The sequence below is a fragment of the Aptenodytes forsteri genome, unplaced genomic scaffold, assembly GCF_000699145.1.
Source record: "Aptenodytes forsteri isolate BGI_AS27 unplaced genomic scaffold, ASM69914v1 Scaffold194, whole genome shotgun sequence".
Classification (NCBI taxonomy): Eukaryota; Metazoa; Chordata; class Aves; order Sphenisciformes; family Spheniscidae; genus Aptenodytes; species Aptenodytes forsteri.
The window spans coordinates 686,236-710,222 of NW_008795243.1; the positions used below are offsets into that span (position 1 = coordinate 686,236).

The 23,987-nt window shown below is 38.5% G+C and overlaps 1 protein-coding gene across 1 annotated transcript in view; it reads left to right on the forward strand.

The window, feature by feature from the left end:
- NSUN2 (NOP2/Sun RNA methyltransferase family member 2) overlaps nucleotides 1–21,907 on the forward strand; it is a 22,590-nt gene extending 683 nt beyond the window's left edge. The window contains exons 2-18 of the mRNA XM_009278716.1: nucleotides 136–240; nucleotides 350–455; nucleotides 1,091–1,162; nucleotides 4,848–4,932; nucleotides 5,726–5,918; nucleotides 6,322–6,396; nucleotides 7,516–7,646; nucleotides 10,250–10,323; nucleotides 13,360–13,490; nucleotides 14,753–14,849; nucleotides 16,043–16,218; nucleotides 17,308–17,400; nucleotides 17,789–17,924; nucleotides 19,222–19,302; nucleotides 19,545–19,683; nucleotides 20,639–20,678; nucleotides 21,341–21,907. Coding sequence (XP_009276991.1) covers nucleotides 136–240; nucleotides 350–455; nucleotides 1,091–1,162; nucleotides 4,848–4,932; nucleotides 5,726–5,918; nucleotides 6,322–6,396; nucleotides 7,516–7,646; nucleotides 10,250–10,323; nucleotides 13,360–13,490; nucleotides 14,753–14,849; nucleotides 16,043–16,218; nucleotides 17,308–17,400; nucleotides 17,789–17,924; nucleotides 19,222–19,302; nucleotides 19,545–19,683; nucleotides 20,639–20,678; nucleotides 21,341–21,746 — 2,140 coding nt within the window. The 3' untranslated portion in view covers nucleotides 21,747–21,907. The remainder of the gene's footprint in view (nucleotides 1–135; nucleotides 241–349; nucleotides 456–1,090; nucleotides 1,163–4,847; nucleotides 4,933–5,725; nucleotides 5,919–6,321; nucleotides 6,397–7,515; nucleotides 7,647–10,249; nucleotides 10,324–13,359; nucleotides 13,491–14,752; nucleotides 14,850–16,042; nucleotides 16,219–17,307; nucleotides 17,401–17,788; nucleotides 17,925–19,221; nucleotides 19,303–19,544; nucleotides 19,684–20,638; nucleotides 20,679–21,340) is intronic.
- The last annotated feature ends 2,080 nt before the right edge of the window (nucleotides 21,908–23,987 follow it).

Genomic DNA, 23,987 nt, shown 5'->3' on the forward strand with positions numbered 1-23,987 from the left:
GGTCCACGGCGCGCCCCCCTCCCCCGGGGGCCCTGGGCCGGCAAGTACCCGCCGTTTTTACCGCGGAGGCGGTCTGCTGTCTGGCGAAGGTGTGTCTCGATCCGGTCGTCTTCTGCGGGTCTCTCTCCCTTGCAGTCACGCCAAAGAGATTCTCCACTGCTTGAAGGAAAAGTACTTCAAAGAGCTGCAGAACCTAGAGGTAGATGGCCAAAAAGTCGAAATGCCGCAGTCGCTGAGCTGGTAAGTGAGCTGGAAGGGAAATAAGGCGCCCTGCATATTCCCGACATGGAGCCGGACGAATTGGTTGGTTTCTTTTGCCTCTGCCCTTTTTCCATCTCTTTTCCCCCAGGTACCCAGAGGAGTTAGCCTGGCACACTAACTTGAGTAGAAAAATCTTACGCAAGTCGCCACAGCTGGAAAAGTTTCATCAGTTTCTGGTTAGCGAGACAGAATGTGTAAGTTTTGGATTGATCTTGATTTTTTTTTTCCCCTTTCATATCCTGAGCAGTGTTTTATTTAAACGCATTATGAGAAATTGAGACTGCAGCTTTTCTCTCAGAAGTTGAGTGGCTCAGAAGAATCTGGATTTTATGTTGCTGTTGACGGTGACTCTGTCATCCCGTGACTCTGGCACGTAACCGCAGTTACAAATATTTCTCCTAAACTAGTTGCAATTTTTTGTTGTTTGAGAATGTGAAAATGAGTCCCTGTAAAATAATTAGTTGCTGTTAGAAAATAGATGTTTGAGTCTGGTAAAAAGCGCATGTGTGCACATACCAAGACTTACCTTCAGTGGTGGATGGTTCTTACTTGGTTGAAGCCAGTTTCTCATCTCTTGAGCAGAAACTACATCCGTAGAATGAATGAAATTGGAGTAAATATGCAATTATTTCAAATTTCAGTTGAGTGAAATACTGTGATTTTGTTTGTTAAATGCTAACAAAATTTAATCCTAAGTTTATAATAGTGTGTTTTCAATTGTTTTGTCATTTTACTACATAGAGGTTTAAAAAAATTATTGCAAAAGAAATGCATTCTTTTGAAATGGAATAAAAAGGAGTTTGTTCTGGTTTTGTTTTTTCCTTTCAAGGGAAATATCAGTCGTCAGGAGGCTGTTAGTATGATCCCACCTCTGCTGCTTAACGTTAACCCTCATCATAAGGTAACTCTAGAATATACTGTGTGCTAGAGTTTTTTCCTGGAAGATAGTTTGATTAAACTGTAAATTACAACAGCGGTTGATTAAACTACAAATCACAACAGCAGTATCAATGCTGATACGCAATTCTGTTTTGTGTTGGCATGTTTTATGCTTTCTGCATGTAAACCACAGCAATCAACTCGTGTTCAGATCACAAACAGACTGTCAGGGGAACATCTGCTTTTTCAGCTTTACGTAAAATACCCTGTAAAAAACCACTTAGTTTTTAAGTAGTTACATAATCATACTTTCAAAGTGTAAAGGTATTTAACTGCATCTAAGTTATATATTCATGTTTCAACCCCCTTTTAGAGTAAGATGACTGTTTTTAATTTCCTGCTATACATCACACTGTGAACAGATGTAGTTTTCCAGATCCAAACGATAATGTTCTTTATCAGGTAGTTTTCACCCCTCTGTGCCTTTTGAAGAAGTTGCAAACTTCTGCTCTATAAATCTGTTGAGACAAAATAATTTGGGTGAGCTGAAACATGCTGTTGACGGTGGCGAATGAGTATAGATTGCTAACTTTAACTGAGGTGTCTAAGGAGTGCCCGTGATACTTTCTAATGGCAGATGGGGGTATCTGGCAGCAAACTTCCTGTTCTAACCTTAGTGATATTTTCATACACTGCGTTTGTTTGCAGAATGAATCTGTCAGGTGGCCTTATTCTCTTAATCTGTTAAGTTAATGAGCTAGTTAGAAGTGCCTTGCTATCTCAAGCAACCATGTTGTGCACTTTTCTTAAATTTTTCATGACATATCTTGAAAATTTTTCACACTTCTGACCTATATGTTTTAGAGACTCATTCATACGTATTTGTTTTTATACTAACATTAATTACTTAGCATACATAACTTTTCAGTTTATTTTCTCCTACTCCAACCCAATGTATGACACAAGGCTGATGGCTATGTTATGCGAGGCAAGGTCTTCCCACCTCTCTTAAATGAGTAATGAATTGGGTGATAGATCCAGTCCTAATGTGTCACAGGTGCATTTTGAGTTTTGTCTAGAGTTGAACAGGTAGTGAACGTGTTCGACTTAATGTAAAACACAAATTGTGAGAATAGTTTTGCACACACCTTACCTATATTGCATATACTAAGATAGCAGTATACGTTTTTCGCATTGAATGTTTAACTTTGGTGACTATATTTCAACAAGCGCTTTCTAGAAATGCCTGTAAGATTTCACAGATTTCCTCATAAATCAGACTCAGAACAGGTTCTTTATACAGCAAATAGCTGCTGTAACAATGCCTCGGCTGTTGTCATTTAGGACTTTTTATGGTTCTTAGTGCCTTATTTTGTGAGCTGCTTGTTATGACAATTGTTTGTGGTGAATGGAGTTAAATCCAGTTGGCGGCTGGTCACGAGCGGTGTTCCCCAGGGCTCAGTACTGGGGCCGGTCTTGTTCAATATCTTTATCAATGATCTGGAGGAGGGGATCGAGTGCACCCTCAGTAAGTTTGCAGACGACACCAAGTTGGGCGGGAGTGTTGATCTGCTCGAGGGTAGGAAGGCTCTGCAGAGGGACCTGGACAGGCTGGATCGATGGGCCCAGGCCAACTGTATGAGGTTCAACAAGGCCAAGTGCTGGGTCCTGCACTTTGGCCACAACAACCCCATGCAGCGCTACAGGCTTGGGGAAGAGTGGCTGGAAAGCTGCCCAGCAGAAAAGGACCTGGGGGTGCTGGCTGACAGCCGGCTGAACATGAGCTGGCAGTGTGCCCAGGTGGCCAAGAAGGCCAATGGCATCCTGGCCTGTATCAGAAATAGTGTGGCCAGCAGGAGTAGGGAAGTGATCGTGCCCCTGTACTCAGCACTGGTGAGGCCGCACCTCGAATACTGTGTTCAGTTTTGGGCCCCTCACTACAAGAAGGACATTGAGGTGCTGGAGCGTGTCCAGAGAAGGGCAACGAGGCTGGTGAGGGCTCTGGAGAACAAGTCTTATGAGGAGTGGCTGAGGGAACTGGGGTTGTTTAGCCTGGAGAAAAGGAGGCTGAGGGGAGACCTCATTGCTCTCTACAACTACCTGAAAGGAGGTTGTAGTGAGGTGGGTGTCGGTCTCTTCTCCTAAGTAGCTAGCGATAGGATGAGAGGAAATGGCCTCAAGTTGTGCCAGGGGAGGTTTAGGTTGGATATTAGGAAAAACCTCTCCACCAAAAGGCTTATCAAGCACTGGAAGAGGCTGCCCAGGGAAGTGGTTGAGTCCCCATCCCTGGAGGTGTTTAAAAGACGAGTAGATGAGGCACTTAGGGACATGGTTTAGTGGACATGGTGGTGTTGGGTTGACGGTTGGACTCGATGATCTTAGAGGTGTCTTCCAACCTTAATGATTCTATGATTCTATGACCAGAATCACAGGTTATTTTTCACGCTTAACCAGCATGTTCTGCACATCAGGTCTTACATGCTGATTCCTATCTTACACAGAGATCAGCTTGATGATTGTCAAACCTCTCTGTAGTTGTGTTCATTTTTAATCTACTTTTCGCAATTCAGTTTTCCCTCACCATCAATTTGCTGGACAATTTTAGAGCATGTTTAGGCTTGCTTATTCTTCATTATCTTTTGCATTATCTACAAGAGTAAGTAGAAACCGGTAGCATCACAGATGTTACTTTAAACAGCAGATATGATGCTCTCTTACTGAATACGTCTCATGATGCGTTAACACTGCTGTGTGGCAGTGCTTATCACACTCTCTGGAACTGTCTGTAAATGCTCTTTGCATTTCTCTGGGCTCTGTCTTCCGGTTTAGTCTTGTTCATGCCAGGGCTTGCATGAGGATCTGAGCAGATCTGTCCCCATCTTTTTTCCTGTTGCACGATTTCAGCTAACTTTTACTGGAGCTAAAGGTCCAGAAGATAGAGTCATATGGTTCTGAAAATCTGTAACTAGGCAAGAGGAAAGACTCTAAGCTTCCTTACTTACGGAAACAGTGTTAGCTGTCAAATGGTTTGCTGTGAAAGTGACTCTATGAATGACTCAATCACAAGCCAAGTTTGTGATGAACCAGGAGGGAGAAGGATGCTAGAAATCAGGTGTTGGTGTCTGTGCTGTTCTGTTCTGCTGCCCGACGACAGTACTTCTTCCAGGATATAGAAACAGGCAGTTGACGCTGCCCTGATTTTTTGCATTAAAATGCAAAAGTGTGAGGAGGGATAGCAGTCCATTTTTATGAAATCTACATAATCAACTGTGTTGGATAGTCTCTGATTTGCTGATAGTTAAAGAAAAGTACATCTTGCTCTTGAATGTAACTTTTCCCTTATTGTTTGTGTGTATATGTAAAGTTCCAGTTAACTTCAGTCAGAATTGCTTGTGAGCTGATAAAAGGATCATATCCCCATATCTATATTCAATAGATTTCTCTTTCAAATTTTTTTCAGCTGATGTATTTGTTCCCTACAAACCAAAGTCCTTGTTATATTTTAGACCCTCAGAGAGATAGCTGCATTCCATGATGCATACAAAGAACAGAACTGTACTTTGTGTTTTTGCAAATTGGTGTTCTGAACAATCGTAATTCTACAATTGTATGCAAAAAAAATTAATTTAAACAAGAACACGCAGTAAATTTTTCAAGTACTTAAAAAATACAAGGTAGGACTTTTTTTAACTTTCTGGTGTTTGTAGATTCTAGATATGTGTGCTGCACCTGGATCTAAGACTGCACAACTCATTGAAATGTTGCATGCAGACATGAATGTTCCTTTTCCCAGTAAGTCTGGAAAAACTACCAAAAACTTTTGTGACTTTGAATTTCCTCTTTTTCTTATAGAAGATTACTTATCTGTGATATTAAAAGTAACTGCATCTAACTATATATTGAATTCCCAAAGTAGTTGAGTTATATGAGATGGGAAGTACCCCACCTTTTCCTTGAAACTTTGTGGGCTTCCTTGGCTTGAAGGAGACAGATGGATTATAAATCTTCACATTTCAGACTACAGTAGGTGTCATTAGAGCTTAATTTTAGATGGTGGCCCATGAGCCCTTGTGTTTTAGTGGTATCCTGCAAACACTGGATTAAGCTGCTTTAGCCTTAGAATGGTCATGATATTTATCTTTTTTTTAAGCTTCAGAATCTTTACTTTCAGTTAGATGCTCGTAGAAAATACTGTCCGTAAAAATTCTGAAGTTGGGGGGAGTGGATTCTTTCTGTGTTCTGCTGAAAAACTGCTGATGTACAGAGATTGTCTTTGGTGGCAGTGGAGGTTTTCTCTTTTACAAGGGTTTTACTCTGAGAGTGAAAAGTTGAAGGGCCCTTGGTCGTGTCTTATTTCCGCTGCATGCAAGCTAGAACTCTTGAGACTATATTTGACACATCAGTTAAACCTCAACGTACTTTATGTTATTTTATGTTCAGCAAGGGGTCCTCTATTCATAAGTAGTCTTTTAAGTAAAAATCTCTAGTGAAAGATTTACACAACTTTGAAGATAAGGCAATAAACTATGTAAAATTATTTAGCTGTTGAATAGTAAAGCATCTTCCCACTATTTTGTGTTCCCAGAGGGTTTTGTAATTGCTAATGATGTCGACAACAAGCGCTGCTATTTGCTGGTTCATCAGGCTAAGAGATTAAACAGTCCATGCATCATGGTGGTAAACCACGATGCCTCCAGCATTCCTAATCTACAAATAGATGTTGATGGAAGAAAAGAGATCCTCTTCTATGACAGGATTTTGTGTGACGTCCCCTGCAGGTATTTTGCATATAATCTTCAGTACACAGATTTTATTGCACTAAGTGCAGTGCTAGAAGTTTTGTGTTACTGAGTTACGCTTTTTGAGTTGCTTAGTGAGTTACAATTTGTAGTAACTTCCAAAACAGATGAACGCCTTAATGTGTTAGGTAAGGGGATACCAAATCAAGGTGAACTTTTTTCATTCCAAGTGGTACTTAAATTTGGTCAGCTGAAGGGCTTCAAATTTTGAACTTACATTCAGGATACTGAAATACAAAGATAGTGTAGAAACAAACAGTACAGCATAGGAGAACTAGTTAACGTGGGAGAGGGACCGTTAATTTTTTTCTGCTATAAATGACTTGGATATGAAATGAGTTTTACCCACAAATAATACAAATCTGGTCAACCTCTGTTACAGTGGAGATGGAACCATGAGGAAAAACATTGATGTATGGAAGAAGTGGACAACACAAAACAGTTTGCAGCTCCATGGGTAAAAATGCTTATTACACATCTGCACTTCTTTCATTTCTCTCTCCTCCTTTTCCCATATCTTCAACATCTGCATGCATTCACATGTTAATATATGACAAAGCAGAGACTAAGAAGAACCGCTTTTCTCTCAAATCAAGAGCTTATGTGCTATTCAGAGAAAGTGTAGTTTCAGATGTGAGGTCAACCTCCAGTGGAGTGTGTGAATATAAATTTCTTGTATTCTTACGAATATCTAACATATTAATATTCATTGAATTAATTTAGACAAGGTAGCTAATAAAACAGGGAACAAATAATTTCCTTGGGATTCTTAGCATTTAGGCAGGTAAAATACTGTTGGAAAATACAGAAACTTGCAAAATTTAATAGTAATGTTTTAATGTCTTTAGAATGTTAGAGATCATACATAAACGGTTTCAGTTACCTGAGATTGATTTATGTTAACTGATGGTGAATGAGTACTTAGCCTAGTGCAGGTGTATGGTAAAAAGCAGTAATTTAAACACAGATGAAAAAGCTTGGAATGTTTTACTGTGCATTTGTAACAAGCTGGGAATGCGGTCAGTTACTGTGACTCAGCTGACCTGTGGTAAACTGCTGCTTGATAACTCATTGTAAGTATGCAGGTGGGATACAAGCTGGTGATACAGCTCATTGATACTTTTCTCAGAAGGCCAGTGCAAGCTAAGCTGTGTTGTCCATAATATTTGTAATAGGTTGCTCCTCATTTTAACTCTAGATTTTGGAGAAGAAGAATAAGGTTTTGGGGATTTATTTTTCTAGTGTTGAGTACTTTATAATAAACTTGATGGGGCACTAGAAAGAACAAAATACAGAATGTTATGTTAAAAGTTATCATGCAGTAGTGTTAATGTTTGACCTAATTGCTGTTTTAATAGGTGTAGTTGTGTGTGTCTGCAGTGTAGACTGCACTAAGCTGTCTTAGTTTAAATCTGACTTTAATTTGTATACTGGTGACAGCTGTGGAACTCAGTATGTGCTGACTTAGTCCATGGAGAGTTATGTGTCTGCAATATAGCTTCACCTGTAAGAAATTTGTTGGCAAATCTTTCTGATTCCTGAATGATACCTGGCTAGAACAAGAGTGTTCTGTTAGATTGCAGTTAAGAATTGCAACCCGTGGTGTTGAGCAGCTGGCAGAAGGTGGGAGAATGGTATATTCTACGTGTTCGTTGAATCCTATCGAAAATGAGGCCGTGATCGCATCTCTGCTGGAAAAGAGTCAAGGTGAGAATGCGAGCTTGGACGGAGTGGGGAAATCTTTTTTTCTCAGCCCAAAAAAGGATATGTGTATGATAGCACTAGTAATAAGCTTAGTCTAGGTAACATGCTCCTAGTATGCAAAACTGCAGTAATTTTTTGGTACCGGTAGGATTTCATTGGTGTTGATATGAGCAGCCTTCTTAAATGGGCCTAAATTGGGTGCATATGTAAAACCTGAAGAAGTTCTGTTGATGATACACAAAAGACTTCTACAGATCAATGGAATTCAGTCTGTGTTACCTGGCTTCTGGTAACCGATTCCACTGGTTGGAGTCCCTGTCTGACATTCATATTTCCTTTGGAAAACACAGCGTGGGACATTACTGCTGTACACCATGGGAGTAAAAAGCCCAGAGTGTACTTAAGCAGTTAGAAGAATGTTATTGTGTGCCAGTAGGTGGGAGTCACTGATACCTTTGGCATCCTTTGACCCACATTTTGACATGCTTGGAATTTTAATGTCTTTAAGCTCATGGGGTTTTTTACACTTTTGATTTGCATATGAAGGCTTGCATAAGTTGCTGTTGAATCTCCATCATCTGAAGTAACGAGGTGGAAAAACTGAGGTGAGCTGGGAAGCTCCACTGCAGCAGTTTATGATAGGAGAGCTTAGTAGCCCAAATTTCTGGTCTTGAGCTGATGGACACTGTTTTTTTTCTGAGTCAGTAACCTGAAGTTTGGTGACATCTAATTGGATTTTGCTTGAAAAGTACCACAGAGTTGAAGTTAAGCCTTGTACAGAGCAGAAGCAGCTGTATTACTCCTGGAGCTGAGCTGGTTCTGGAAGTAGAATAGCCTGTTTTGTGTAATGTTTTCTTTGTGCCAGTCAGTATTCTGGCCCCAAATTATGCATGAAATTTCATTGTCTCCCAAACAGCAGTTTAGCTAAAGTGCCTGTAGATAATTAGGAATTGACTATTTAATTTCCACTCAAAGGACATTTTTATTTAGAGGTAGTTTTTTTGGCAGACTGAGTGAAAAAACAACATAGACTTGTTTCCAGTAAATTATGGTATGCTTGATTTATTGAAGGCTGTAGCGCGCCAGAATTAAGTTTAACAATGACAAGATTGGAAGGCAGTAAGGACTAGTTTGGATAGGAGCATGAAGCAGTATGGATGTTGATGGAGGCCAACAATTGCAGTATTTGGGGCAAATTCAGTACTTGGAAGTAAGGATCTTGACTGCAGTATCGGGCTGTGGCATTTGGATCTTGTCTCTGCCCAGTGGGCGTATTTTCAGGCTTACTTGGAGGCTATGATGTGTCCCAGCCAGCAATTGTTATCCTTGGGGCTTGGACATAGGTGTAGCTAAAGAAGGGCGAGGTAGTGGAGTGGTCTGCAAGGGGCATTGGACCGTAAGGATTTGCTCAGGTCAGTCTAGAAGGTTTGTTGGTTCTTTGATCTTAAGTTAGATCCTAGCACTGTGTTACACTGCTACCTGTGGAGCAGATCAGAGATTGCTTTCTCCTTGGAGCTGAAGGAATAAGGAAGAGGCACTTTTGTACCATGTTTCTCTGCTGGGAATTGTAGTACTTCTGACGGACCATTTAGTGGCTGATTGGTCTGATGTAGTCTTGAGGCATCGGTTGAAGTCATGCTGTAGGTAGGCAGGAATATTCAAAGGACGGACGCAAACATCAAGTTTAATCAGATTTGAAATGTCATTTTGGAATTTGTCTATGAATTCATGTATCACTTTTTCATTTATTTAAAAGACTTGCTTAAACTGTCACTGTAAGAGTAAATGGTTAGTCATGTAGAACAGGTCGATAAATTGTGTGCAACGTGAGGAAAAGCCTACCTAATTGTTAAATAACTAAGTATTCAGAATCACAAAAAAGAAATTTTAAGGTGGTTATTCTCTAGAGAGATCACCTATTTAAACAGTAAGTTTTTATATGATTCCTTCTGGACTTGGGGCAGTTTGAAGTTTTTATTCAGTAGATTAAATTATATTCTGTTACTGTTTCTTGTAGTAATCTGACATATTTTAGGCACATAGCCTTTTGTCCTGTTAGGTTGATAGTATTTACCTTCCTGTTAAACAGTTTGGAATTTTCCTTTCCATTTAAAAAATAATAAATTCTTTTTCCTCTCACACTGGAATATATTAAGATTGTAAGTCCATAAAATCAGAATATATCAAGCATTTTAAAAGGCTTAGTCATTCCAAACAAGTACTTCTCTGAGAAATACTTAATCGGTGTAGTAAATCCAAATACTGAGTAAGTGAGCATAAAAACTTCTATGACTGCATTGCCTGGAATGCTGATGTTTAACAATACAGGTTGTAGAGTATTACTCTATGCAGCTGCTACAAAAAGTATCTAACCATTATATTTTGGTTAACTTATAGGTTGCAAACTTCTGTAGTTATTACGAACAGTTCTTACCATCCTTCTTATAATTTACACAGTAGTAATTGTATAACATTTTGTTCCTTGAAAGGTTTAAAAAGCAATGGTCTTAAAATAAGCTTGAAGGAAAACTATTTTTTTAAAAGTGAATTAGGAGCACAACTCTCAAATTCTGTTTTCAAGAATGTTTATATTCTTGGGGTTTCAGGTGCCTTAGAACTTGCTGATGTCTCTTCTGAGTTGCCAGGTTTGAAGAGGATGCCAGGAATTACAAAATGGAAGGTACTTACCTGATATTTCTGTGATGTTCTTGGTCTATTGTAGAGTGTTAAATTAGGGAAATTTTGAAGTGTAAAATTTCAAAACATTAGATTGAGCTGAAGTAATGGTAGTGATTTGCTGTTTAGAGTTGTAGACAATATAGCATTGTAGGGGAGAGGGCTAAAAATCTTTCTGATAATAAGTTCTTGTCTCTGCTCTCTTTTTCCTTTAGCTTTCTTTGCTCTATCTCCTATACTTTCTTAATGCAATTCCCTTTTCTATTGAGTGCAGCATGTGGCCTGTAGATGGCAGCATAATTTCAGCCACTTTTTAAGTTATCCCTCCTCCGTCTTTACAGTCTGTAAGTGTTAGATCCTACGGTTCTTTAGCTGGTCCATTTGAATCATTTGGAAGTAAAAGCTGTTAAACCCTTTCTGGAAATAAGCTAGAAGAACTGCAGTTATGTGAGTAATCCTAGAATATTAATAGAATCCTGTATTTTGTTCCAGACCTTACACGATTTCAATTCTGGAAACAGACTGGTAGGGAGGGACAAAAAACCCCGAAGCTTCTTCAGCTTCCTGTTAAGAGTATAATCAAGAAGAGTAGAAGGCCATCCCGGTAGTAGGGAAAGAAGCTCTGATTAAATTTTAATTATGAGCGTGTGCCTTTGCAACACCATTGGTTGTTCTGTCTTCTCTCACCGTCTCACTAGTGTCTTGCAATGGTACAGTCTGCAGGTTTGTGCCTGTGTGTAGGCTAATGAACAGCATGCATGGAATAAAGATTTGCTTATGTTCTGTCATTGGAAATCCAGCTTAGAAACTAGCTGATTTCTTTCTTCTTACAGTTCCAAAAGTTTAAATTGTATGCTTGTACCTGAAGGATAAATGTAAAATGCATGATTGTGGCTTTATAATCTTAATTTTACTTTTTTTTGTACTGTATAAGGCTATAAAATGTATACATAAAGATCACTAAGAGTATTTATAACATTGTACATATTCCCTGTAACATTTATTTCTGTGTTTGTGGTTGAAATATAAATCTCCCTAATGGGTATTTTAAAAAGTAGGCTAATAAAATCTGTTGAAAATTTGCTCAAGATTTTCTTCAGCCCTTATTTGCTGCTACTGTATTTTTTCAAGCTTCATTGGCTAGCTCGTCATTGAATGCATTTGCTTGCTTTGGTGCTGTTTTTACTTGGTGTGGTCTTCTGTTTCCTGGTGAAATATCTGTTCAATGGGAGCTCTGTGACTTAGTGATTACATTGAATATTACTGAGCATCAGTTGACTGTAAATCTCTGGAAACAGCAAAATAAAAATAAGGTTTTGTTCAAGGGACACTTAGGTGCTTGGAAATAGCATTCAGTACTCTTTCCTTAAGCCAGATGATGAGTGAACTCAAATGAGTTATTTCAGAATCTAGAAGGAAGAGACCTTTTTAACTTCAGACATGTTAATCTACTTCTGCAACACTTTTAGTCTTCATTCTACCCTAAGAGGCTAGCAAAATGTGCAATAGAGAAGACTTCATGTTCTTTGATGCTGTGTCATTCCAGCAGTTACATTGTGTGGTTAGACTGGTAAACCAAAACTGAACAGAGCAGGGCTGTTAGGCAGTTATTCAGTACATCCAAAATAGTTCTAGACTTGTTTGTCCTTCCAGTTATTTATCAGTCCCGTTGTTTGTTTCTCTCAAGCTGAACTCATGACTTCCAAAGAAGAGCAGTTCAGAATTGCAGTCTATCTTGTCTCCATCAAGCAATATGACATGTAGCATATTTGGACTTGAAATACTAATTCTGGAAGTACAGTCATTTCTATTTCAGGAACACGCAAAGGCACAATGTTTTAGGCGTGATCTGATCAGTGGCTGAAAAACGCCAGACTTCATGACGCTGAAATCTGTGTTCTAACGTTCTTAGTGAAATTGTAATTTAGATAAATCTTACATTTCAGCTTCCAGTAGAACACTTAATTAAACCTTCAAGACAATCACAGTGAGATGTATGAAAACACTTCATCGTACTTGCCAGTCCTGAAGTCACCATCGCTGTGACTTCTCTATTTTGTTGCCTTAACAACAAAAACGGGCCTTCATTTCAGTCATTAATTTTATGCATTTGCCCCACACATTCCTGGATGTGACCTTTCTTACAGCCCTAGCTTCCAGTACAGAACCAGGCATCTACAGTTCTGAGGTCAGATTTTCCCGGTTTTTTTTTCCCCACTTAGGTATTCTTGCTTAAAGAGCATTCAAAATGCCTTGCTACAAGAGTTGTGTCTCTAACTTTCTGCTCATATCTTAAGCGTCCTTCAAAAGCTTTGACCCTTAGATGGAATGAGGTGATGTTATGTCCACAGAGTATCTTAGAGGGGATTTATAAACGTGTTCTGAGTCCTGGATAAAGATAGAGACACCAGAAAATCATGGGGACATGGTTCTTCAGTAACTTTCCTTGAAAACATCTCTATCTGTGACCTATGTAGGGCTGTGTCATGGGGCTGTATGCTTACCAAGCTGTTGTGTTGCTGTCTTGCATCTTTCTTACAAAATGAAATTGGGATTCCTCGTTCCTAATCTCTACTAGACTGCAGTAGCCCTCTTCCTTTGTATACTGCTTGGAAGCTGCTTATAGCAGAATGTCTTACAGCCAGTCTCATGGAGAAAAAGAAATAATGTATCCTAAATCTGATGGCTTACTGATCTTCTTGTGTATTCCACCTCTGTCCTTCCTTTGGATTTTGGTGTTCTACATGTTCTGGAAGGTTAACAGAGATCACTGCAGTTGATTCTGCACCAGTCTTTACTTGACTGCACGCTTCTTGAAGCATAAAAAGTGGAGCAAAGAGGTACAGCTGCAAGAATCTCTTGCTCTTAAGTGCACACATAAAATGCACATGGGAACAATACACTTTAAAGAACTTAATTTACTATGCCAGAAAATAACTTCTGTTTTTGGTGTCTGAATCTTGGTTTGAAAGTATTTTAATTAAAACTTGAAAAATGGTGACGCATATTCTTCACAGTATTTATATTTACTCCTTTGAAGGTAATGCTGAAAGATGGACAGTGGTTTGAAGAGTGGAAAGATGTGCCTTCAAATAGACAAACACAAATACGTCCCACTATGTTTCCAGTAAAAGATGAAGAGAAGCTAAAGGCAATGAATCTAGAGCGTTGGTAAGTTTTCCCAGAGTAGATTTTATGAGGTTTTGATGATTACCGTGTATGATGGTGGGCAAATTGTTGTGAAGCCAGCAATGTGCGCTCGCAGCCCAGAAGGCCAGTCGTATCCTGGGCTGCATCAGAAGAAGCGTGGCCAGCAGGTCAAGGGAGGTGATTCTGCCCCTGTACTCTGCTCTGGCGAGACCCTACCTGGAGTACTGCATCCAGCTCTGGAGCCCTCAGCATAAGAAAGACATGGACCTGTTGGAGCAGGTCCAGAGGAGGGCCACGAAAATGATCAGGGGGATGGAACACCTCTCCTGTGAAGAAGGGCTGAGAGAGCTGGGGTTGTTCAGCCTGGAGAAGAGAAGGCTTCGGGGACACCTTATTGCAGCCTTTCAGTACTTAAAGGGGGCTTATAAGAAAGATGGCGGCAAACTTGTTAGCAGGGCCTGTTGTGACAGGACAAGGGGGAATGGCTTTAAACTAAAGGGGGGGTAGATTCAGACTAGATAGAAGGAAGAAATTTTTTATGCTGAAGGTGGTAAAACACTGGCACAGGTTGCCCAGAGAGGTGGTGGATGCCCCATCCCTGGAAACCTTCAAGGTCAGGTTGGACGGGGCTCTGAGCAACCTGGTCTAGTTGAAGATGTCCCTGCTCATTGCAGGGGGGTTGGACTAGATGGCCTTTAGAGGTCCCTTCCAACCCAAACTATTTTACGATTCTATGAAATTATAATTAGGAGGTCAGATTAGGAACGTGTTGCAGTATAGACCTATGCTTGTATAGGTCTGAGTATATTTTGATTGCTTCATATGTAATGGCAGTACACAATATTTAAATTCCAGTGAACTGAAAGAAATTATTGAAAATTGCTTACCAAGGAATAAGTACTCATCCAAACAGGTCAAATTCTTTGCATCCAATAGAGATACATAGCCAAAATTACTTGAAAAGTATGTAAAACTTTAACATTTTAACAGTGTGAATTATTTTCTGTGAAAGACTTTCCATAACTATTCTAAAAATAGTGTTTAGAAATGAGTCATTAAAGCTCAGATGTGGTGAAATGAATGCGTTGCACTGATGCAAGTTATTTTGCCAGAATGCTCTATTTTAGATCCTGTTTCTAGCTTGATAAATTAAATCTGTGCAAACCTACTAGGAACACTTAGTTTACCCTGAAAGTAAATATAAATGTGACACTTCTAGTGCTTTGTGAGAGCCTGAATGCTGATGATGAATACACTGCAACATTTTTTTTTTCCCCCCCTAGTCTTAGGATATTGCCACATCACCAGAACACAGGAGGTTTCTTTGTGGCTGTGTTAATAAAAAAATCTCCAATGCCATGGAATAAACGCCAGCCTAAGGTAACTTCTGTTAAAAGAGCTAAAATGTTAAATTTTAATAACATTTCTGGAATTTTTTTGAAAGCTTACATAATAGAAAACATACTAAAACTGTTTTGTATCTGCCCTTCAGTTATAGTTCAGTGTGTCAATTAAAAATAAATTCCTAAATTCCTTAAGAACTTTAAAAAAAATCTTTCAAAATAGAAAAAAAAAGGGGGGGGATTTTGAAATTATAGTAAAATAGCGAGATAGAACTTCAACCTAAAATTAAGGCTTTGAAAGAATTACAGAAGCAGATTAGATTGAGTAGCTAAAGCTGTCACTTACTTCAGCTGTGTGTGGTCCCTCTGCTGAAGGCTTTTTTCTGCTGTGTTGTAAGCTAATTCTGATTTCAGTTTATCTTACCCTGTGGCTGGTTGCTCAGGAGTGATTCACTAGCAGATTAGTCTAGCAGATCAGCGGCAGGAGGAATGGATGTAAAACTGTTAGGAGCAGCAGCAGCTTCAGCCATCTGACTTTAATCCATTTGTTGTCAATTGTCTTTAAAATCCTGTCAACAGGATTTTAAGTTGACATGATTTATTTGATCTCTTAGATTGTTCATATCTTTGAGAGAAACTTCTTGTGTGAATCCCTTTTAGCTGTTTCTATTTATTTGATTTGCTTCATTAGAACACCTTATGAGTAAAACGTATGTGGCAATAAGGAAAAAGCATTTATTCAGAAGCGTCATCCAAATAGTTTATGCTGTTCTACGTTTAATGTTGTAGCACTCTTACAGAAAGTGTGCAGCAGCAGGATGTGTGTGTCACTTTGAGTGCTAGGAGGAAAGTAGCAGATCCTGACTTAAAATAGTCTTCTCTGTGAGTGCTTGAACGTGATTTTGTAAATGGTACAAAAATAGCTTTCTTGGACAGTCAGTAAGAAATTGTCCAGAGCAGTAGCAGGGGTAAATGTGACTTATAATGGTATCTTCACTTAGTGGACTGTCATGGTTCAACCTCAGCCAGCAACTGAACACCACACAGCTGCTCGCTCACTCTCCCCCCCCGGCCCCCCGGTAGAGAGATCCATTTAACTCCCTAAATGGATTTGTTTAAGCACTTACATACAAATTGATAAGAAGTACATGCAAAGAGAGAACATAGGTACCTTTTGTTACAAGTTAGATACTACTTTTGCTTTGTTGAAAATACTATAATTTGAAATAGGTTCATCAGAAATTACCACAAAGAACAGGAGATACTGAAGTGACAGCAGCTAATTCAGATAATAGTTCTGAATGTATTACTGAAGAACCCACACTTGCTGAAAATGAAGAGTCTAAGACAATGGAAGAATTGCAGAATTCAGACACTGAGCAAAGCAAAAAGGAAGGAGTATGTGGGTAAGAGACCATGTCTAAGTATTTGTCTTGTGACAGTTGAGTATTCTATAGTTCTTTTGTTATTGGATTCATTTAGAAGTCGATCAAGAAGAATTAATGGGTTTGCTCAGTTGTCCTACATTTCCACGTTTTCTGTCTTGTATTCTGTCGTGGTTTAATCTCAGTTGCCAACTGAGCACCACACAGCTGCTCGCTCACTCTCCCCCAAAAAAAACCCCACCCGGTGGGGTGGGGGAGAGAATTGGAAGAGCACAAGTTAGAAAAACTCGTGGGTTGAGATAAAAACAGTTTAATAATTGAAATAGAATGAAATAATAATAATAATAATAATAGTACCATACAAAACAAGTGATGCACAGTGCAATTGCTCACCACCCGCCGACCGACGCCCAGCCAGTCCCCGAGCAGCGGTCGCCCCCAGGCCAGCTTTCCCCAGTTTATGTACTGAGCCTGACGTCACATGGTATGGAATGTCCCTTGGGCCAGTTTGGGTCAGCTGTCCTGGCTGTGCCCCCTCCCAGCTTCTTGTGCACCTCCAGCCTTCTCAGTCGGTAGAGCGTGGGGAGCTGAAAAGTCCTTGACTAGTGTAAGCACTGCTTAGCAACAACTAAAACATGGGTGTGTTATCAACATTATTCTCATCCTAAATCCAAAACACAGCGCTGTACCAGCTACTGGGAAGGAAATTAACTCTATCCCTGCTGAAACCAGGACAGTATTTCAGGAAGTTAGGAAAATAACCCCGTATTAGCATTTGCAACATCTGTTAGTCCTTTCTTCTCTGTTAAGGAAAAAACTATTTTCAGAAGTTAGCCTTTGGAAGATGATTAGTGTCTTCACAATTACTCCCTCAGAAATCTCTGTTTACTTGTTTTTGTGATTTCTGTTTTCAAGCACTGCTTTCAGTTCCTCATTTTAAGAAGTTAAATTGTGGGTAGTGTTGTCTTAGTGAAGCACAGGAAAATGTCAGTATTCTGTTTGGCATACTATCCTTACTATAAAGCAAGTGTTGACTAAATGAACTGAATATACTGATTTTAAACCAAGTACTTTACTAAAATTGACAATGCAATGGTATTTTCTTTTTAGACCACCACCGTCTAAAAAAATGAAGTTGTTTGGTTTTAAAGAAGACCCTTTTGTGTTTCTCCCTGAAGATGATCCATTGTTCCTTCCTATCCAGTAAGAAAAAAATGTTTCTGTTTTGGCAGTAAGATTTCTAGTAGTTTAGGAATATTAGTAGTTCAGTTCATCACAAAAGATGGGTCTAGTTGGTCATACATAAAACTTTTTCCCTAACTTTGCACCAGGTGCCCCTCTCCTCAACACTCAAACTCTTCTTAAATGAAAATAGCCAACTATAGTTTGCACTGGAAATTTTTGAGTGTATCTTAGTGTCTATGACAGCTTGTCTTTTCTGATGTCGTGCATCTTAGAAAGTCCAATCTTTGTGTTCTGGAGCCAAAGTGTTAAGTGTTTGCAGAGATAGCTGGAGGAAATGGGCTAACCCATGCATTTTGAGCATGTAATTTCATTGTTCAGTTAATCAAAACAAGTATTATGGCCACAGGAAGTTTTATGCATTGGACCCATCATTTCCCAAGATGAATTTACTAACTCGAACTCAAGAAGGAAAGAAGAGACAGCTGTACATGGTTTCTAAGGAGCTAAGGAATGTGCTTCTGAACAACAGTGAGAAGATGAAGGTATGGTTCATCTCTTCAGGTTTTCACAACGGAGATCATAAGCATCAGTGGATGTTTCCTTGAACTTTATTGCCAAGCTTATTGTTTATTTAGAGGATTAGCCCTCTGATAGGCCTTTTTTTTTTTAGTCTGAATGAATGTTTTCCTCTCTGTCCCTCTTCTGTTAAAGAGATGAAGAGTTGTCTCAGAGAGGTAAATAAGTCTCCAAGATTAAAATCGGTATGGTTTTTGGCAGATGGAAGGGAACTTAAAAGTAGAGGAAAGGAATACCAAACTGCTGTGTCTGTACCAGCATTGTTATGTGGTCTTCAGGTACCTTCACAAGTTTACATTGACACTGTTGTATTTATGAGCCCCTTAACTATAAAAGTATTAAGAGCTTTGAAAGCCTACCAAAAATAACGGATAACTTCAGCTGAATTATTAGCTGCCTGTGTTACATGGGGACATTGTTTCAAAGTAATTTCAACAACTGAATATATTGAAAAGTTGTTAAGCTCAATGATAATGGGATAAGAAGTAGTTTTTGTGAATTAGAGGGAAAAATGATAATTTGTTTTATATGACTCCCCATGGAAAATGCCTTGCAAATTCTAAAGATTTGTCTTAAAAGTTGTTGAATAGTTTAAGTTAGAATGAGGTCATCTAGTCCAGCTTCCTTCCTGCCCCAAGCAGGGCTAACTTCAAAGCTAGATCAGCTATGGTTCAGGGCCTCATCCAGTCAAATCATGAAAATTTCCAAGGATATCCATTACATCTTTGCAACAAATCTTGCAATAAATAATTATCCTTTTATCCCACATGCAGGAAGTGGCTACATAATTGACAAAATTTGAAGAAACTGGTGCATTGTATTAGGTAGTGAGACTTTGAGTACCACAAAGGATATACTGTCCTAATATAAGTACTTGTGCATTTTTTAAATCCCGTCCTTGATTGACTTTCCCACAATCACCCAGAAAATTCTTACTCGAACTAAAATTAAAATTAGATCTTAATAGTTCATTGCCCTCATTTTAAGACTAACACTTCCTCACAGTGTTCAGTTTTCACCATGGAAAGGAGTGAAAGGCGTTTATGTTGAGAGAGAACTATGTTTTGGTAGTGGGAATTCCTTTTTCCCTTGAATGGATTTTCACATGAATTTAATTCAGTGTCCAGTGCAAATGAACAAACGTTATGACAGAATTATCCTTTCTTCCTCCTTTCAGTCAAACAGTTGAGGAAAAACAAAGTTCAGAGTGGTAATTTAGAATTTATACTCCTTAATGATGCTTATTGGCTTTGCCGTTTGCAGGTTATTAACACAGGGATAAAAGTCTGGTCTCGCAACAGTGATGGTGAACAGTTTGGATGTGCGTTCAGATTAGCACAAGAGGTAATTGCATAGCATTGTATTTTCAAAGGAGAAAGTATCTCCTACTATAGATACTAGGTTTCCTCTAGAGCCTATAGCACAGCTGGCATTAATGTCAGATTAATGACAATTTGCATTTTCAGTATGGTTTAAAATGTGAAAATCGTTTTTTGGTATTAGCTAAAGGACATACTGTTTTTAACATTTTTCCTTCAGAAAGTAGAGATTGCATTTTGAAATAATTATATTTATTTATTAAACAGGGAATTTATACTCTGTACCCATTCATTCATGCAAGGATTATAAGTGTCTGCATAGAAGATGTTAAAATTCTGCTAACCCAGGAAAATCCGTTCTTAAGTAAATTCAGCAGTGAAACACAGAAGAAAGTCAAAGACATGGGTAAGCCTTCTAATTTGTGCTATGACAAAATGATTATTATACAGTACATGGAAGACTATGAAAATCCTGTCACATAAACTGTGTGTGCTAAAAATTTTGACTAAATTTATCTTAAATATATTTGTTAATTAGGTAAGTAAGCATTACTGAAATCCACTGTGCTACTAGAAACTGTAGTGCTTTCTGATCAGAGCCTTTGAGGTTTATGAACTCCAGAGAACAGAAGAGTTGCCAAACTTGTGACTTCTGTGAAGCAATGCTGTGAGGCAGCATTTAAAATGTCTGATGAACAAAGGTTTTATATATGCTACTGATTTTTATGCCTGTTAGTGCTCCAGCTGAAACTGTTTGTTTGTCATCTGCAGTTGTTTGTCATGATTTTATGTATCAAATATAGTTATTCAGATTTGATTTTCTTAAATATGGGCAGCAATGTCTACTCATATTAAATTTTACTTCCTATGCGCTGGATGCTTGAAGAAATGAAGACTCGTTTTCAGTCTTTTGTTCATGTTGTTTTATTTCCAAGTCATTGCTGATCCTTGTACTTCAGTGTTTGATGAGACACAATGGGAAGAACAATTTTTCTAAAGTTTGGGCTGGCATACTCTTATGTCCTTTTTGCTTAAGTAAAAGTTCCTTGCTAGATTCACTGAGTAAGTTATTCCACTATGTGGTTTTGTATTTTAATTTGTTTGTTTGGGGTTTGGGAGGGGGCAGGGTTGGCAATTGCTTTTGTAACTATATAAATACTTTGGTCTGAAAAAAAAGGAGGAATAAAAACTGGTATTGTTCATAGTTTACTGTACTGATGTAGATAACTGCTAACCAGCTCATGCTGTGTGGCTGTCTAAAAACTTGTTTTCTTGAACATTTTCAAATGACAATCATTTTAACGTTGTACCAAGTAACACATCTGTTGTGTTTTTGTTCCCCCCACCCCCCTTCCATGTAGCGATGGGAAGTATAGTTCTGAAGTACGACCCAGACCCTGAGTAAGTAGATGTGTTACTTTTCATTTACGCAGTTTTAAAACTTGGACAAGAATTTATTTTCACTCAGCAAAAACAGAAGTGGAGGCACAGGGATGCAGTGAGGTCAACAGTAAAGCCAGACAGCATACAAAGAATATAACAGGGAAAGAAGCTATCTTGCCTGTGTATTCTTAAAACAATTGTAGCATTTAGCTTTATAAAGGAGAGCTAGTAGTTCTGCCAGAGGTCCACAGTATCACTGCATGTTTGTTTGCTTGCTTGTTTCCCTGTGAAGTCCAGCATTTGGAATAGAAAAAGTTAAACTTTTTCATTGTTCATTTTTGTCGACAAAGCAGTATCAGAAGCTCTTGAGAACTTTTTAAATGTAAACTTTCATCTTGCTGTTGCTTATATTAGTTTTGAAACCAGAGCCAGAAAATTATTTTGCCTGTTGCAGAAATTTAATAGCATTGAGCTTTATTTTTTTTGCTTGCTTGCTTGTAGACAAGCAGGTACTTGTTTAGATATTGAAGTTAAGACCAATGTACTTTCATCTTGTACGAACAGTTATAAAATGCATTCACTGTTAAAGATCGTGCACTTATTTATCAGGGTATATCTATAAAATTAAGTTTTTAAGATTAACTTTCTCATAATTGACCAAACTAACTGCTTGTTTCTAGAAAACCTGATGATCTTCAGTGTCCTATAGTGCTGTGTGGTTGGCAAGGAAAGACATCACTCCGTGCTTTTGTGCCCAAGAACGAGAGACTTCATTACCTGAGGATGATGGGAGTTGAAGTGTTTAAAGCAAAGAGGAAAGAGGAGGAATTGGAAAGTAAAACAGAGGAAGAAGTTCAACATAGGCTGGCACAAACAGAGGAAGGAATGGATGTGGAAGATAAAGAACGTGATTTAGTCACAAAAATGGAAGCAGAAATAGGTGAAGAATCTTCCCACAGTCCTGTGGAAAGCAGTGCTATGGAAGTAGAAAATAAAATTGAGGATTTAGATCAATCTAGTAAAAATGCCAACAGTCATGTAAGCCAGGAAAGCAAAGACACGGATACGGGTAATGTGAAAGATTAAGTTTCTTTCTCTATTACTTGGCAGCTTCCATGAGGCTCACATCCAGACTTTTGCTTTTAGCATGGAAGTATATTTTAAAATTTCGGTTGGAATGGGATGTTCCTCTTTTAAAGTTTTGCCTATTTTATTTTTTAAATGAAACTATAAAGAGATTTCTCTTCAAGTGTGTTGTCTTTTTACCATATTAAGCTCCATATTACTGGTGGCTTTGTGTGTCTGTTGCTGGCAATGGACCATGCACCAGTAAAATCTAAAGCCCCTATTTGAAAAGGAATAGTGATATGTACCAATGAACTGCCTGTGTAACTGGTCAAGAATTCCTTCAGAAGAAAAAACTGGGCTTTCATTCAAAGCACAAAAGTTCTAGAAAAACGTTTGTTCTCTTAAGATTGCTTACCCCACCTGCCACCCAATCTGATTACTACTTTCACAGGTTCTTTAATGGATAAGGGAATCAGTGTGAGTATGCATACAAATGCACATATAGGATATCTAACTAACAACCTGGTTAACATTTATTCAAAATAAAACCATGCATAGCATCCTGGGAAAAAAAAATGCAGAATGCATTTTGCTAGAGACTGATGTCTGAGATTCTTCTTCAGAGTGGTGAATTGCTTGACAGGCACAGCTAATAAATGTCCTTAACTAGATCTTCAGGTATGCTGAGCATGCCTCAAACTCATATCTTGAAATGTGCCTGTTCAAGAGTCTGTGACTGTCCTTCATATCTACTGTGGTCATCTGTTTCTCTGTCATTTCTTCAAGTGGGAGTCATCTCTAATTTTTGCAAGATACTTGTTTATAGCTGAAATAATAGTTAAAAAAAAGTGTGGTGGTATATATATTGTTGTATAGTAGATGTTTAAAAGAGGTTATTTAGGTCCAAAAGCGTAATTTACTTAATCTGACTTAAAAAAAAAAAAAAATTAGTTGGCTACCTCAGAAACTTAAAATATAAATTCCATCCATTGTGGCTTAGTTTTGGCAATACTCTTTGTACTTGTGTCAAGTTGACCTGAAAGGAAAGTGACAAGTGGTACAAGGTATTGTCCTCCACTAGGACCGTGGTGATGCAAACATCTGTGTTGCTTGTCAAACTAAATGTTACCATGTGTATTTTTACATGATGAAGTCCTAATGTGGCTTGGAACCATTTGCTGTACCTTGCTACAACAGACTTTCTGATGCCTGCCCTTGAACTACTTCATCAAAGGGAGTATTCTTGAGGGAGAGACGTAAAAGTGAAATAATGCCATGTCCTCTGATAAGATATTAGTCTCATGCAGTGAAGAACCATTGACGGGACTCATTTTCCCCTTGAGAGTCCGTAAAATAGGTTAATAAAAACTCAGTTCTTGCCCTTGTATTTTGCCAAGGTTTGAGTTTGTTCTTTGAATCAGGAGCTGCGATTGGACAGGTTCTTTTTTGGCAGCTCCTTTGGCTGAAGAGCAGCATAGCAGAATTTTCTTTTGAATGGAGGTGTATGCAAAATATAATTTTTAATTCTTAAAGTATATGAGGAAAAAAATTATAGCAACTTGAAACTTAAAGCATGGAACTGTACATTGGTTTTCATATCTTTGCATTTATTCTGACATATTGGGCATTTGAAATGGAAGAAGAGTGGAAGACCAGTGTCATTTTTAAGTCCTCATCACCATCGCAGTCTGCAGTACTCGACCCTCAGGATGACCGATTTTAATCCATCTAATCTTTTTATGCTCTAATGATCTCCATAAATTATCAGAAGGTCAAGTGTTAAAACTTATGTGAAGAAACTAGAATTTGTTTTGAATTACTCCTGCTGTTACTGTACCTACTGATGTCCCCGAGCAGCAGTTTAAGCTTCGTTTCAGTCAGTGACTCTGCTAAAGATAACGATTTTACGACAAGTTAAGCTGATAAGAATACTTGGTGATACAGACAATCCAGACAATTAAACCAGCAAAAAGCTAACTGTATAGAAAATTAACAGTCCAAATTTTTTTTTTTGACTGAGCTTACCACTGGCAGACTAAAATGAGAGTAGAAACCTTTTATCTGGGAGCTAAAGAAAAGTAGGTTCTTGGATCATAAACTGACTGAAACCGGGTATAACTTAGACTTGTGATAGAATAAGAGCCCACATCTGCATCACTTTAAATCCTTTGAGTAGTCCCATTTTCCTGCATTATCTATGAAATTTTGCTTTGCTCTTGGTTTTTTAGAGTTTTGGGGTTTTTTCCTGTCAGGTGCAAA